Below are 12,686 nucleotides of genomic sequence, written 5' to 3'. Positions count from 1 at the left end.
GCGCCACCCATTCACTGGCCCCGCCCCCTGCCACCACCACCAGTCACCTCCCTCTGTGGGGTGACCAGCAGGGTGATGGGGGAGGAGGGGGAGGAAAGGGCCCTAAGGCCTGCTGGCTGGGGGCAGCTCTTGCAGTGAGCGTCTGCCTCCTGGTGGTCAGTGTGCATCATAGCGACCGGTCTTTCTGCCGGTCTGTCAATTTGCATATTATGGTTTCATATAGACAGATGATGGATGGTAACTAAACTTATAGTAGTAATCATTTCACAATATATGTAAGTCAAATCATTATGCTGCACACCTTAAACTTGCACAGTGCTATATGTCAATTATATCTCAATAAAACGGGGAGGGAAAAAAATGTTTATCAACTTTCTTTAATCCTCCCAAACAACCAGCTAAAAATTTTTTTCTCCAGTGCCAATGACTTTTTAGGTAACTTTTAAAAATTACATAAACAATTTATTAATTATTAATTGTAAAATGACTCCTGAGCAAAGTAAAAATTTAAACAGTATAAAGAGAAAAAGAAAAGCTTTCTATCTTCACCTAACAATTCATCAATTCCCTTCTTGAGAGTTACCACTATTAGGCCTCTTAGAACTAGGGGCCCAGTGCACGAATTTGTGCACCTTGAAAGGAACTGTGGACAGCGAGGTTGCAGTGGGCACAAGTGCAGGTCTCAGCCCATCCTACGCACCCCCAACTGGCCCCTCCCGCCACAGCACCTGGTCCCCTGTCTACCGGCAGCCCTGCTCCTGCCGCCACTGCTCCTATGCGCTGATGGCGCCAGCCCCACCCACACCTGCTGATGGCACAGAGCAATTGGATCTGGTGCCAGAAGCAGGTGTGAGCGGGGTCAGCACTGTCAGTGGGTATGAATGGTGGCTGCTGCCCCTATCGCCCCTCAGGAGCGGGGGGGGGGGGTGGAGAAGCCCTAAGGGGTTTTCGGGCCAGCAGCCACTGCTCACACCCATTGACGGCGCTGAGCGATCAGGCCAGTGCTGAATGCTGGCAGTGGGTGCAAGTGGCGGCTCGAACGCCAGCAGTGGGAGTGAGCGGGGCCAGTGCCAGCAGTGGGTGCCAGCGCCGGGCGGGACCATGCACACAGGAGCAAAGAATTTTCAATAACCACCAGAGGCTCGCCTTGATGACAGCGACTGGTGCCCTGCCTTGGTCTGGCGCCCCTGCTCACCTGCTCCACCATCCCGCCACAGCCGATGCCCGCCATGTTCTGTGTGCACCCCCTGGTGGTCAGGACACGTCATAGCAACCAGTTGTTTGGTTGTTCCGCCATTTGGTCTATTTGCATATTAGGGCTCTATATATATAGATTCCACACAGACATAGCATGTGCATGTGCATATATGTGTATATTTTTTTAACACACATTCATAAAATTCTACTGTAGTATGTGTGAATCTCTTGCTTTTCTCACTTAATCCCCTATCCTGGAATTCTTTTAAGATGAACACATTATTTATAAGAACTGCATATCATTCTATCAAAGGAATTGGCCACAACTTAATTCTTCCATCTTTGTACATTTAGGTCATTAATGGTTTTCTGTTACAAACATCCTTACACATACATCTTGGTAGGCAGGAATGTAATCCATAAAATGAATTCTTAGAAATCAAACTGCCTGATCAAAGTGTTTATTAAATTCTAATCTGACAATTACTATCAAATTTTCCAATATGAAAGTTTTCAAGGTTTTAGCCTTTATGCTTCTATCACCACTCCTTCACCAGCACATGATGTTCTGTTTACAGTCACCAACCCCACTGGTAAAAGATGGTGTCTTATTGCTATTATAACTTGTATGTCTTTCCTTAGGAGTTAGGCCTAGTGTTTTTGGTTGGCCACTTGTATATATCTTTCCACTTCACTACCAACTTCTGGATCATTATCTCTCCTTGAAACAGCTCTTTGAAAGATAATCAATGCCCTTCTCTTCAAGACCAAGGACGTTATCTTCCTGGAATCATCAGAGCCCCATTCTGGCAACATCTGACAGCAATAACCACCTCCTCCAGGAGATACTTCTTTCCCTGCTATGACAATTGGCTGTGCTGGTCCTCCATGAGGGGTGAGCCTATCTTCCCCCCTGGAATCCTAAAGAAGAGCATATCCTAGTGTCCAATCTCTGGTTCCCTTTCCTTCTCACTATAACATTCTTAAAATGTCATCTCATCCCTGGATGGTGTGTTCCGTAGTTAGAGCATCGGCCCACACACCAAAGGGCTGTGGGTTAGATTCCTGGTCAAGGGCACATGCATGGGTTGCAGGTTCCACCCTGTGGGAGGCAACTAATATCTATCTCTCTCTCTCTCTCTCTCTCTCTCTCTCTCTCTCTCTCTCTCTCTCCCCTCCCTCCCTCCCTTCCACTCCCGATAAAAATCAATGAAAACATATCCTCGGGTGAGGATTAACCAACAACAACAAAAAATGTCACCTATGTGCAAGACTTCCAAATGTCAATCCTCAGATCATCTGAGATCTAAACCCATGAGTCTCTCTGCTAAAGATCAGTAGAGAGATGGATGTTCTTACCACATTCCAGATAACAAACAGGGTCAACACGTGGGCAGCACTCTGTGCTGGACACTGTGCTTGTACTTGTTACTTACTGTATCTCATGTAACTTTACATATCCAAGAGAGAATATGCCAACCTCGCTGTCCACCTTCCCAAACCTCTTCTGCTTGCTTGATCATCAAACCTCAGTTAATGACTATGTTCTTCCCTTTTCCCCTCCTTCCCACCCAAGAAGCTGCCAAATCCTCTCAATTCTACCAGTAAATGTCTTTTTTTGTTGTTGTTAATCCTCACCCTCACCCCAGGACATGTATATTTTTTCCACTGATTTTTAGAGAGAATGGAAGGGAGGGGGGAAAAGAGAGAGAGAGGAGAGAAACATCGATGTGAGGGAGACACATCAACTGGTTGCCTCCTGCATTCACCCCGACCAGGGCCAGGGATGGAAACTGCAACCAGGAATGTGCTCTTGACCAGGAATCCAACCCGAAACCCTTTGGTAAACAGGCTGACACTCTAACCACTGAACACACCAGCCTGGGAGAACACTAAATGTCTTGATATATCTATCCAGCCTTCCCATATCACTTCTGGCCTGAACCCCTGCTTCCTTACCTTTTACCCCAATCTTAATGTCACCACCAGAGTTCTCTGCTGACAGCACAAATATCATCATTTCAATTTACATCCTTCAAGCACATGACTTTCAGACATGTTTTCTGCCACCCCTCCATAAGCCTGGGCTCCAGGCCTACAACAGCAAGGCACTGCCCTTGAAGCACCCCTCCCAGATAGCCCTCACCAGACAGTAGCTCCTGGAAGACATTGATCAGACCTCAACACCTTGGCCCCCAGACAGCACCAGCACAATGCTATGCATTTGGAGGGTGCTTAATAATTACTTTCTAAAATTACTCGAACCAATCTTCTAGCAGGTGCTCCTATCATTCCAAAAAAGGAAAGGGACTATGTACTACATGTAAATCCAGAACAAATAAAAACCTTTTAAATCATCTAAATGCCCTTAGGGTCTGTTTGTCTTATATGACTGAATATATATATAGAAACATACATACTCTCTTAGAACTTACAGAAAGGTCAAACTCCTTCCCTAAAAAAACTTAGAAGTAACTTGAAAATCACAAAAGTACTGGGTCCCAATTGTTACAAACCATAATAAAAGTCCCTATTTGCCAACAGAAACAGGGATTCAGGCGAGTCAAAAAAGGTTCTGATTTTACGTTCTTCTGATGCCCCAATCACCTGTCAGAACTACCAAACAATGACCTCCACAAACCAATACCATGAAAGGGGAAGACCTTATGGAAAGTCAAATGCCTACAACTTGACTGAGAGCCAATTAAAAACAAATGGCCCTGGTCAACTGTGCCAATCAACTAGGAGGAAACACCATTTAGGCCTACTTCATTCTTTAAAGTTAAAACAATTTTTAAAAGTAACTCTTCTAATGCATCTTTCTAAACTGACTAGAAAGAGGTCATTGAAAAGCAAGTCCAGATTACTTTTCCATCAATTAAGAGTCAAGTCATTCTGAAAAGCATGACTTTGTAGAAATTCAGAAGATAAACCGTGCTTGTAACTCTGCCCCTCTGTTAATGTCAGCATATTTCAAACACGTGTACTGTGTCCTTTTTGTGTGTGTGTTTTTCTCCTACAGGAGTCAAAACTGTGTTCAAGTTTTCTCATGCACTCGTTAATCTGAAGTGAACTGTAAATTACTGATTAGAAGTTAGGGTTCATATTCAGGGAATAGAAATAATTTCTTAAGAGTTTTTTTTTAAAGAAAAGGTTATCATTGCTAGCACTTCAAGAACTTCTGAGTTGGCATAGCTGGAGGGGTGTGCGCCTGACAGCTCGTGGCGCCCCGTGACCACTCGCATGCCCCCTGGAGGACTTTGCCCCTTCATAAAAGTGATCACTTAGTTCTTTTTAAAAGGGGAACAAGCAAACCTCAAGTTCATCTTTTCCGTGGCCACGTGAACTCTTTACCCCCAGGGTCTCCTCCAGGGCAGCCTGAAAGGGGCAGCGAAGCATAAAGTGTTCCAGGCCCCCAGAGGCCACAAGCAGGGCCAGGCGGGCCAGGGACCAGCCCCTGACACCAAGCCCAGGCTGGCCTGGGAGGGGAGTGGGAGACCAACTTCCTCGGGGTGAGGGGACCGAGGGGAGCCGCCTGCACCGCCCCCACTCACCTGCGATTCAGGGGCCGGACCCTCACGGCCACCTTGACCGATGCCATTGCTCATCCCGGCCGGGCCCGCGCGGGGTCCCACTTGCTCAGCTCCCCGCGGGCGCCGGCGACTCTCGCGACTCCGGCCGCCGCTCCCGCCCACTTCCCTGTCGGCCCCCGCCCCTCGGTTCCCGGCCCGACCTGGCGCCCCGCGGCGGCCCCACCTGCCCCGCCACTGAGCATGCCCAGAGCAGCTCCGCCCCGCGTGATCTGGCTCGGGTTTGGCGGCGGCCCGGAGGCGCGGAGGGGCGGGACCGGGCTGCCCGGCGCCGCCGCCGGAGGTCGGGAAATCGGGAAGATCCCGCGGAGGGCAGGGGCCGGGAGTCCCCGAGGGCGGCCCGGGCTGAGTGATTTCAGGAAAACTGGAACCCCAACCTTATCCCATGGAAAACTGGGGAGAAGGAGGTGGTCGCAGTCATTTAGGGCCAGAGCAAGGACCACAGTCCTGGAGCACAGATGACTAGAAACAGTATTTCAGCCTTAGACAGGGACCTGGCTCATCCAATTTGGAGAGCGAGAAACTTAGGCGCGGCGACGATCGCAGCTTGCTAGTGGGGAACTCCTCGAGGGCCTTCTCGGCTGCTGTGTGTGTCTCGGACGCCGCCATTCAGGGATACAGGGAAATTGAAAGTTAAAAAGGTACTAGATGTTTTTAATGCGGGCGAAAATAACTATTTTGGCTGCAATCGGATCTTCATTATACTTTCTTACACTTATTTACAATGTAGTAATTTAGTTTTAATCGTAAGGGATTTAGGAGTGTGGATGACCCTCTCTTTACGTGTTAGGGCCTCTAGAAATGAGGTCCTACCCAGCATTTTTTTTTTAGTGAGTTACCCCTCCTCCCCTCCCCACACACCCCACTCCCCACCCCCGCGCCCAGGATGTAAATTCATTCATGCAGGCAGTCAGTCATGCATGCATTTGTGCATTCACTCACACACCCAAGAGTCCACCAAGGAGCCACAGGATCACCTGCAGCTCATAGTTAACCGAGGCATCAGCTCTGCCTCTTCCTCCGGCTGCCCTGCTCTGGGAGGCTCAGCACGACAGTCCACCCCACCCCCGCCCGGAGATCCCACCTTTCAGGCCCCGCGGCTGACAGCTGGGGGACTGGCAGGCCCACTGAATACAGTGCTCAGCCCTCAAGATCCACTTTGGCCCCCAAGCTCCTAAGGAGGCCACAACGGTATAATCTTCCCTCCCCCCTCCCGCTCCCCGCCAGTATTTCACACCCTAGGACACCCCGAGCTGGTTGCTGTGGCCCTAATTCAAATGAAGGGGAGAGGACCAGGTAAGGAGGGGCTGCTCCTCCAGGAAGCCACGCTGCAATGGAGGCAGAAAGGAGTGCGGGCTGGGCTCCAGGGTTTGAGCCCAGCTCCAACACTAACTAGCTTTGGGAGTCCTGCAGTCTGAAATACTGGGCGCCTCTGGGGCTTTTCCCTTACTGAAAATCAGCAACAACTCCAAGGAGTTGGTTAATGCATTGAGATGATGCCTGCAAACATGTGACCCACTCAGACTAAAAATAAAAATGAATCACTAGATCATCAGCTTCCCTAGGGCCCCGCGACAAGCGTAGCATTGGCGTCCCTTGCGTTCCTACAGCTCTGAAAACCCCGACCATTCTTCCCTGGCGCCGCGGCGCAGAGCTGGGTGCGGATTTGACCACCCGGCTGCGGCAAAACCCGGAGCGCGGGCCCTCGGAGCGGGCGGAGCATGCGCAGAACGGCGGGCTGGCTGGAAGCGGGGAAGGGGCGGGCGCAGAGCCTATGCAGCCCCAGGCAGGAGCAGGGGGTCCGCCTTATATGGGAGCCGCTTGGGGACAAACTGCCTGGGCCTCCCTCCCAGCAGGGCGTGACCCGGCACCTCAGGGTGCCACCTGCGTGGGTCGGGGGCCCTCAGTGCAGGGAACGTCAGAGGGCCCAATTCTGAAAGACCACGAATCAAACTTCGTGGTTCTAGTTTGCTCATTAAAGCGATTCTCTGTGCCTGGGTTTGAGTGGTTGGTTGTTTGGGAGATTTCATTCCTAGTCTGTTCATGTGTTTCCAGCAGCCTACACTTGCCTGTAAACCCCCATCCTTCAGGGACTTTGCCATTTGACACAGAGACCATTGCAGACCCGCAGGCACTGTAGACCCCCAAACAGCGCGCCAGGTGCTTATGAATAGGGACTTGGCAGCAGGGCTTCAGCTCACCCCGGGTGGGGAGGACCAGACACTTGGCCAGAGAATATTTCCAATGGAGAGTAGGAAGACGTTTTTTGAAAGGGAAGGTTAATCTTTAATGTGCATACTTTCGAGTGCTTTGCAAGCTCTAACCCTTATACGAATCATCTGCGGATCTTGTAAAACTGCAGATTCTGATTTGGCAAATCTGGAGTGAGATGCTGCATTTTCAACAGGTTCCTGGGATTGTGGATGCGTAGAGTCCGCCACCCACACTTAGGAGGAGCGAGGGGTTAGTGATCTCCAAAGTGTGGGAGCTTTGAAACACAGTGAAAAACATTCAGGGGTCTCAATACAGGGTCCAAAGGGTCAGTGAATAGAATTCAGGAGTTAAGTCCAAAATTTAGTGGCTTAGAATGAGAAGAATTTATTATTTCTCATTGTTCTTGGCTTGCTGGTCTCACCTTCTCAACTTCTGTATAGGGCTCATGGCTGGAGGTGGGTTCAGCTGGGATGACTGGCAAGCCTTTCGCCTCTTTCTCTTTTTCATCCTCAAACAGCTTAAACTAGGTTTCTAGTGTTTAATGTATTTTTACTGATTTCAGAGAGAAAGGGAGTGGTAGAGAAAAATAGGAACATCAATGATGAGAGAGAATCATGATTGCCTCCTGCACGCCCCAAACCTGTAACCTCCTGGTTCATAGGTTGATGCTCAACCACTGAGCCACACCGGCCAGACTATACGAAGTTTCTTTGTTTGGCAAAGTAGCCTTCTTGCAGGGCATGCCCAGTGACTGATGTCCCATTAACTAAAGGCAGCAAGCCTAACATCAGTGTGGGAGGTGTCTCCCACTGGGAGGGGGTGCTCATGGGAGCCACTAAAGTTACAAATTTATCAGAAGGTCCAAAAACTTTGATAAGAATATATATGTATATATATACATATATACATATATATATATATATATATATATATATATATATGTATATATATACATATATTTATATCTGTAATAGCCTCTAAATAAAATGAGGTAGTTTTAGTAATACCAGAGATTTTGACACCTCTAAATATCACAAGTATTTTTGAGTCAAAGTAGAATTGCTGCATCTTTCTCAAATTGTTAACCTCATTATTACTTTGAAATTATGCTAGTCCTTAGACTGACACTAAATGTTATTTGTGTTATTTAATATAACCACATGTTCTCAATCACAAATCTATTTTTCTTATATCTTGATAATTGTATTTCATTATAATTTTCTTTTTAATCTCATATATTTTATTTTATGCATTTAAAAATGTTATTCTGAAAATGTTGTTTCCACCAGACAACCAAAACCATCTATGGCACAAAAATGTTTACGAACCCATAATTTAAAAATTCATTTGGATGAGTAAAGGCATTTCTATTTTCTTAAAAAGGTTGAATGGTGCTCTGGCCAGTGTAGCTCGGTTGGTTGGAGTGTTGTCCCATACCCGAAAAGGTTCTATTCCCGGTCAGGGGTCAGGGTACATGGCTGGGTTGCAGGTTAGATCCTCAGGGATGAGTGTGGGAGGCTGACAATCGCTGTTTCTCAACCTGAGATATATATATATCTCCACCACCCCCCCCCCAAAAAAAAAGAATCAATAAAAAAAGATTGAATGGTGATGGAAAGGGAAAGAAAAGATTCCAAGCCTAGGTTAAAAACCCAAATGGTGCTAAATGAGATTGGAATATTAACCCAGTCACCAATAAGGTGTGTGTGTGTGTGTGTGTGTGTGTGTGTGTGTGTGTATTCTTATTTTGTTTGCTTGTTTTGATGTAGTTTATTTGGGTCTCCATTTATTGTTGAATTCTTTTTTATCTCTAATGTTCAGCAATCTTACTATTGCCAAATAGTTGTGATTTAAACTCTCTGAGTCTTAGCTTCTTCATTTCAAAGTGAGATAGCACTGGAATAGAATGTTCACTGCACCTCAGCGAAATACTTGAGTCATCTTGAAATACCATTATCAGGGGAAAAAACACTATATCCCTATCAGCTATATATACAGCTGTGTATTTTCCCTCTAGCCTCCAAGGAATAAAATTGATTACTTTCTCACAAGCATGACTTTTAAAAAACCTTGATAAACAGCAACCCGGCACACTTAAATTGGAATAAATGATACAACTGACATCTCAGAAACTCATCTGTTTCCTATGTGCTGGAAGCCCTGACCTCAAGCTTTATATCACACAGTGCTCTTAATATCTCCTTGTTGGGATACTTTATACCATGGGACTCAAGTTGAATTCGGGAGCTATGAAGTGAGCCAATAAACAAAAGTAAGTGTTCTCCTGGTTTTCAAACAAACACATAATAGTATCAAAGACAGAAATCATAGATATTAAATCCAAACCCATTTATGTTTTCTAAGTCAAAACATGTAAAGGTAAATTTAGGATCGTCTAAAATACTAAACATTAAAAGCAAAGATAATTTGAAAAAAAGCGTTCTTTGGGGCCTGAGAGTGAAACCTGAGCTCCAAAGTAAAGTAAAAATAATCGCAAAAGTCATACATAGTAATTTTGCTACAAAGCTAGAGGCAGGCAGCTATGAATGCAGGCTTTCTTTTACAGCAAAAGTGAATAAAAAAAAAATGACACCAGGTTTAATGTAATAGAAACTATCACCCTAAATCCTAGTCATTTATAAACTAAGATGAGAAAAGATTGCTTTCAATTGCATATAACTATACCTATGGTCACAAATAGTTCAGAATTGATGGACTTTGTCGAGTCTACGGCAGCATTTCAACTTCTTCAGAGTCAGAAACCACAGTTAGTGGAAGCGATGTGGAAAAAAATCATGAATGAATTAGTTTTGAAGATGGGCCTTGCAGAAGGGATGGAAATCAAACTCCCACATGGGTAAGGCGCTGAGTTTCTGAGAATAGAAAATACCTTAAACAAATGTTGGGAAAGCAAGAGTCCTGCTCTGGGAATGGTGAGAAAGCCTCTTTACCTAAAGCAAAGTGTGAGCAGTTTAAGGATAGTTATTGTTGACCTAAGAAATGTCCAAACCTGTGGAGAATTTTTATGAACTTACACATTTGAGCCCAACTGATGACAATGGCCAAAAAGCAAAATCTCAAGGAATTGAGAAAATGCTCCAGAGGATGACAATTTTGCACTTTATTTTATGCACCAGGCTCAAAGGAAACTTAAAGAAGTTACATGAAATCTATTGGTGGTAGATTAAGGGGGTAGGAGAAAGCAAATCAGGAAAATCTCTGGGATTGAATAAAAAGTAAAATGACCTTAGCCAGTTTGGCTCCGTAGATAGAGTGTCAGCCTGCAGACTGAAGGGTCCCAGGTTCGATTCTGGTCAGGGGCACATGCCCAGGTTGCAGGCTTGATCCCATTGTGGGGTGTACAGAAGGCAGCTGATCAATGATTCTCTCTCATCATTGATGTTTTTATCTCTCTCTCCCTCTCCCTTCCTCTCTGAAATCAACAAAAATATTTTTTTAAGTAAAATGGAGAAACACATCCTGGGTACAGGATAGTTGTGGGAACCCTAATCAGGTATGCTGGATGTTCAAGGCCAAGGCCAGTTTCCCAGATGCAGGTGCAAAAGCAAGGACACAACAGTCACACTGTACTACGCAAGGGTGCCCTTCTGTAACCCAAAAGACTGATGTCATTATTTGGGCAAGAAGCCTCTTTCATCTAAGTTAGTATAAAGATATGTTACTGACCAGCCAAGGCTAGGCTGCCTTTATCTAGGGCTGCTGTGTGTACAGAGGCTGCTTGGTGGGGCTACTGTGTTTGTACAGCTCATATATTGGAGGCTGCTTTGTGAGAAAGATGTATTATTGACCAGCCGGTGTGCGGCTGCCTACTTTATGAGACTGCTATGAAGAACAATTTTGTCTGATAGCTCCTTGTTAGCAATAGCTACTGGGGCTACAATAAAGACTCTCTTATATACCCACGACTTCTCATATCTTCTCCGTCTAATACCTGGTAGGGGAACTGAGGACCTCACAATAGTTTATAATTAGCATTCACAACATGATGCTCTGGTGTGTGTGTGTGTGTGCCCTGAGATGATCTGGAAATAGAGATTACTCTGACATTTCAAAAGTATAGACAGTTGCAGGAAGCCACCCATTGGCTTCACTATCAGAGAAATGTAAACAAGTGTCCCGGAATGGAATGCTGGTGAACCTTGAGCCCCTGGCAAGGGCCAGAGCTATGCACCAATTGTTTAGTCCAGATGATGGGGGCTCAGCTATTTTCTGACCAAACATTCTCAGAGTAAATCTTTCTAATGTTTACTGACCTTTAAGATAGTCTGTCTGTTCCCACAATTACCTGACTAAGGGCTAGATGTGTATCCAAAATTGAATAAAAGGTTGGCAAGGCCTGAGCACCAAGAGAAGTCCTTTCTCTTGCATTTGGGCTTTCCCGCCTGGCCCCCAATATTTCCAAATTATTATTTCTTGTCTCGTCTCTTTCGTTTGCGTGCGGCCCCTTCTCCAGATCTGAACCCTGAACCACGCAGGATGTGGACTCACAGACAGTAGACAGGTTCACCTGACGTATAGATTTTGTCTAGGAAACTATAGGCCTAAGACATGACTATACACCATGACCCACATTTAGTAGAAATTTTAATGTTAGAGCATCCCATGTGCTTCCTTTTATGGTAGGTGCTTAGGCAGACATGGGCAGAGCAAGAATGGTAGCCCAGGTACAGAAGGTCACCAGGGTGGAAAGCCTCAGGTACCTAGCTACTGGGCAAAACTGGGCTGGGACCTCACTCCCAGGGTGACTGTCCTTCCCATAGCATATGCTGGTCATGAGGTTTAGACCCCTTGACTTCTCATATGGCTGGTTATGGGGTTCAAACCCTCCCCTGACCTTTCCTCCCCTGGTATGTTGCTAGTCATGTGGGTTAGACCCCCTTAGAGGAGGAATGAACAATGGGGCCAGAGAATAGCCCTTAAACATTAAGCCTCCAGGACAATGAAATTCTGATCTGAATTAAATACATCTAGGCCTCAGGTGTGTTTCAGCTCCAGACCCAGAGAAGCAGCAAAACCAGAGGAGCGAGGCCATCACTGACCTCAGGACCACCTGCATTGACTAATGACCCCCTGCCCTGGCACCAACCAAGCAGTAGAGACCATGACCCTGAAAGGACATACGTACCTGGAAAGCTGATAAATATTCTATTGGGATTCTCCCCTGAGACTTCCAAATAAATGCCCTGTAGACGGAGGACCCAGTGCTGCTCTCCCTCTGGGAGCATGCCTATGCCTTTCCCGTCCTCCTTTCTTCCCCCTCCCCCATACCCAGGGAGTTACCTTTACCTTTACCTTTCTCTCTCTTTCCCCTAAGCTCCAAGAGTCCTTCTTTTGCCTCTATAACTTGTTTTATGAACCTATTTCTTCTACTGCTCACTTATTCTATCTCAGTGACTTCCTAAATAAACTTTCTCTTATAGTTTAAGTCTTTTTTAAAATTTTCTTTATTTTAATTGATTTCAGCAGGAAAGGGAGAAGGAGAGAGAGAGCTAGAAACATCAATAATGAGAGAGAATCATTGATTGGCTGCCTCCTGCATGCCTCCTACTGGGGATCGAGCCCGCAACCTGGGCATGTGCCCTTGACTGGAATCGAACCCAGGACCCTTCAGTCCGCAGGCCAATGCTCTATCCACTGAGCCAAACCAGCTAGGGCTAGTTTAAG

The 12,686-nt window shown here is 46.1% G+C and overlaps 1 protein-coding gene across 3 annotated transcripts in view; it reads right to left on the bottom strand.

Annotated features, from left to right (window-relative positions):
• The window catches only part of KIF16B (kinesin family member 16B), a gene marked incomplete at its 3' end in the record, with an annotated part of 271,444 nt that extends 266,493 nt beyond the window's left edge, over positions 1-4,951 (bottom strand). For 2 of the 3 annotated variants that reach the window (XM_081097230.1, XM_081097231.1), the window contains exon 1: positions 4,752-4,951. In XM_081097230.1, the coding sequence (XP_080953356.1) occupies positions 4,752-4,798 (47 nt within the window). In that variant the 5' untranslated portion in view covers positions 4,799-4,951. The remainder of the gene's footprint in view (positions 1-4,751) is intronic. The other variant, XM_081097229.1, reaches the window with a different exon arrangement.
• Between the last annotated feature and the right edge of the window lie 7,735 nt (positions 4,952-12,686).

The sequence above is a fragment of the Myotis nattereri genome (assembly GCF_964212035.1).
Source record: "Myotis nattereri genome assembly, chromosome: 8".
Taxonomy (NCBI): domain Eukaryota; kingdom Metazoa; phylum Chordata; class Mammalia; order Chiroptera; family Vespertilionidae; genus Myotis; species Myotis nattereri.
The sequence above is the reverse complement of the archived record's forward strand: the minus strand, read 5'-3'. Positions and strand labels throughout refer to the sequence as shown.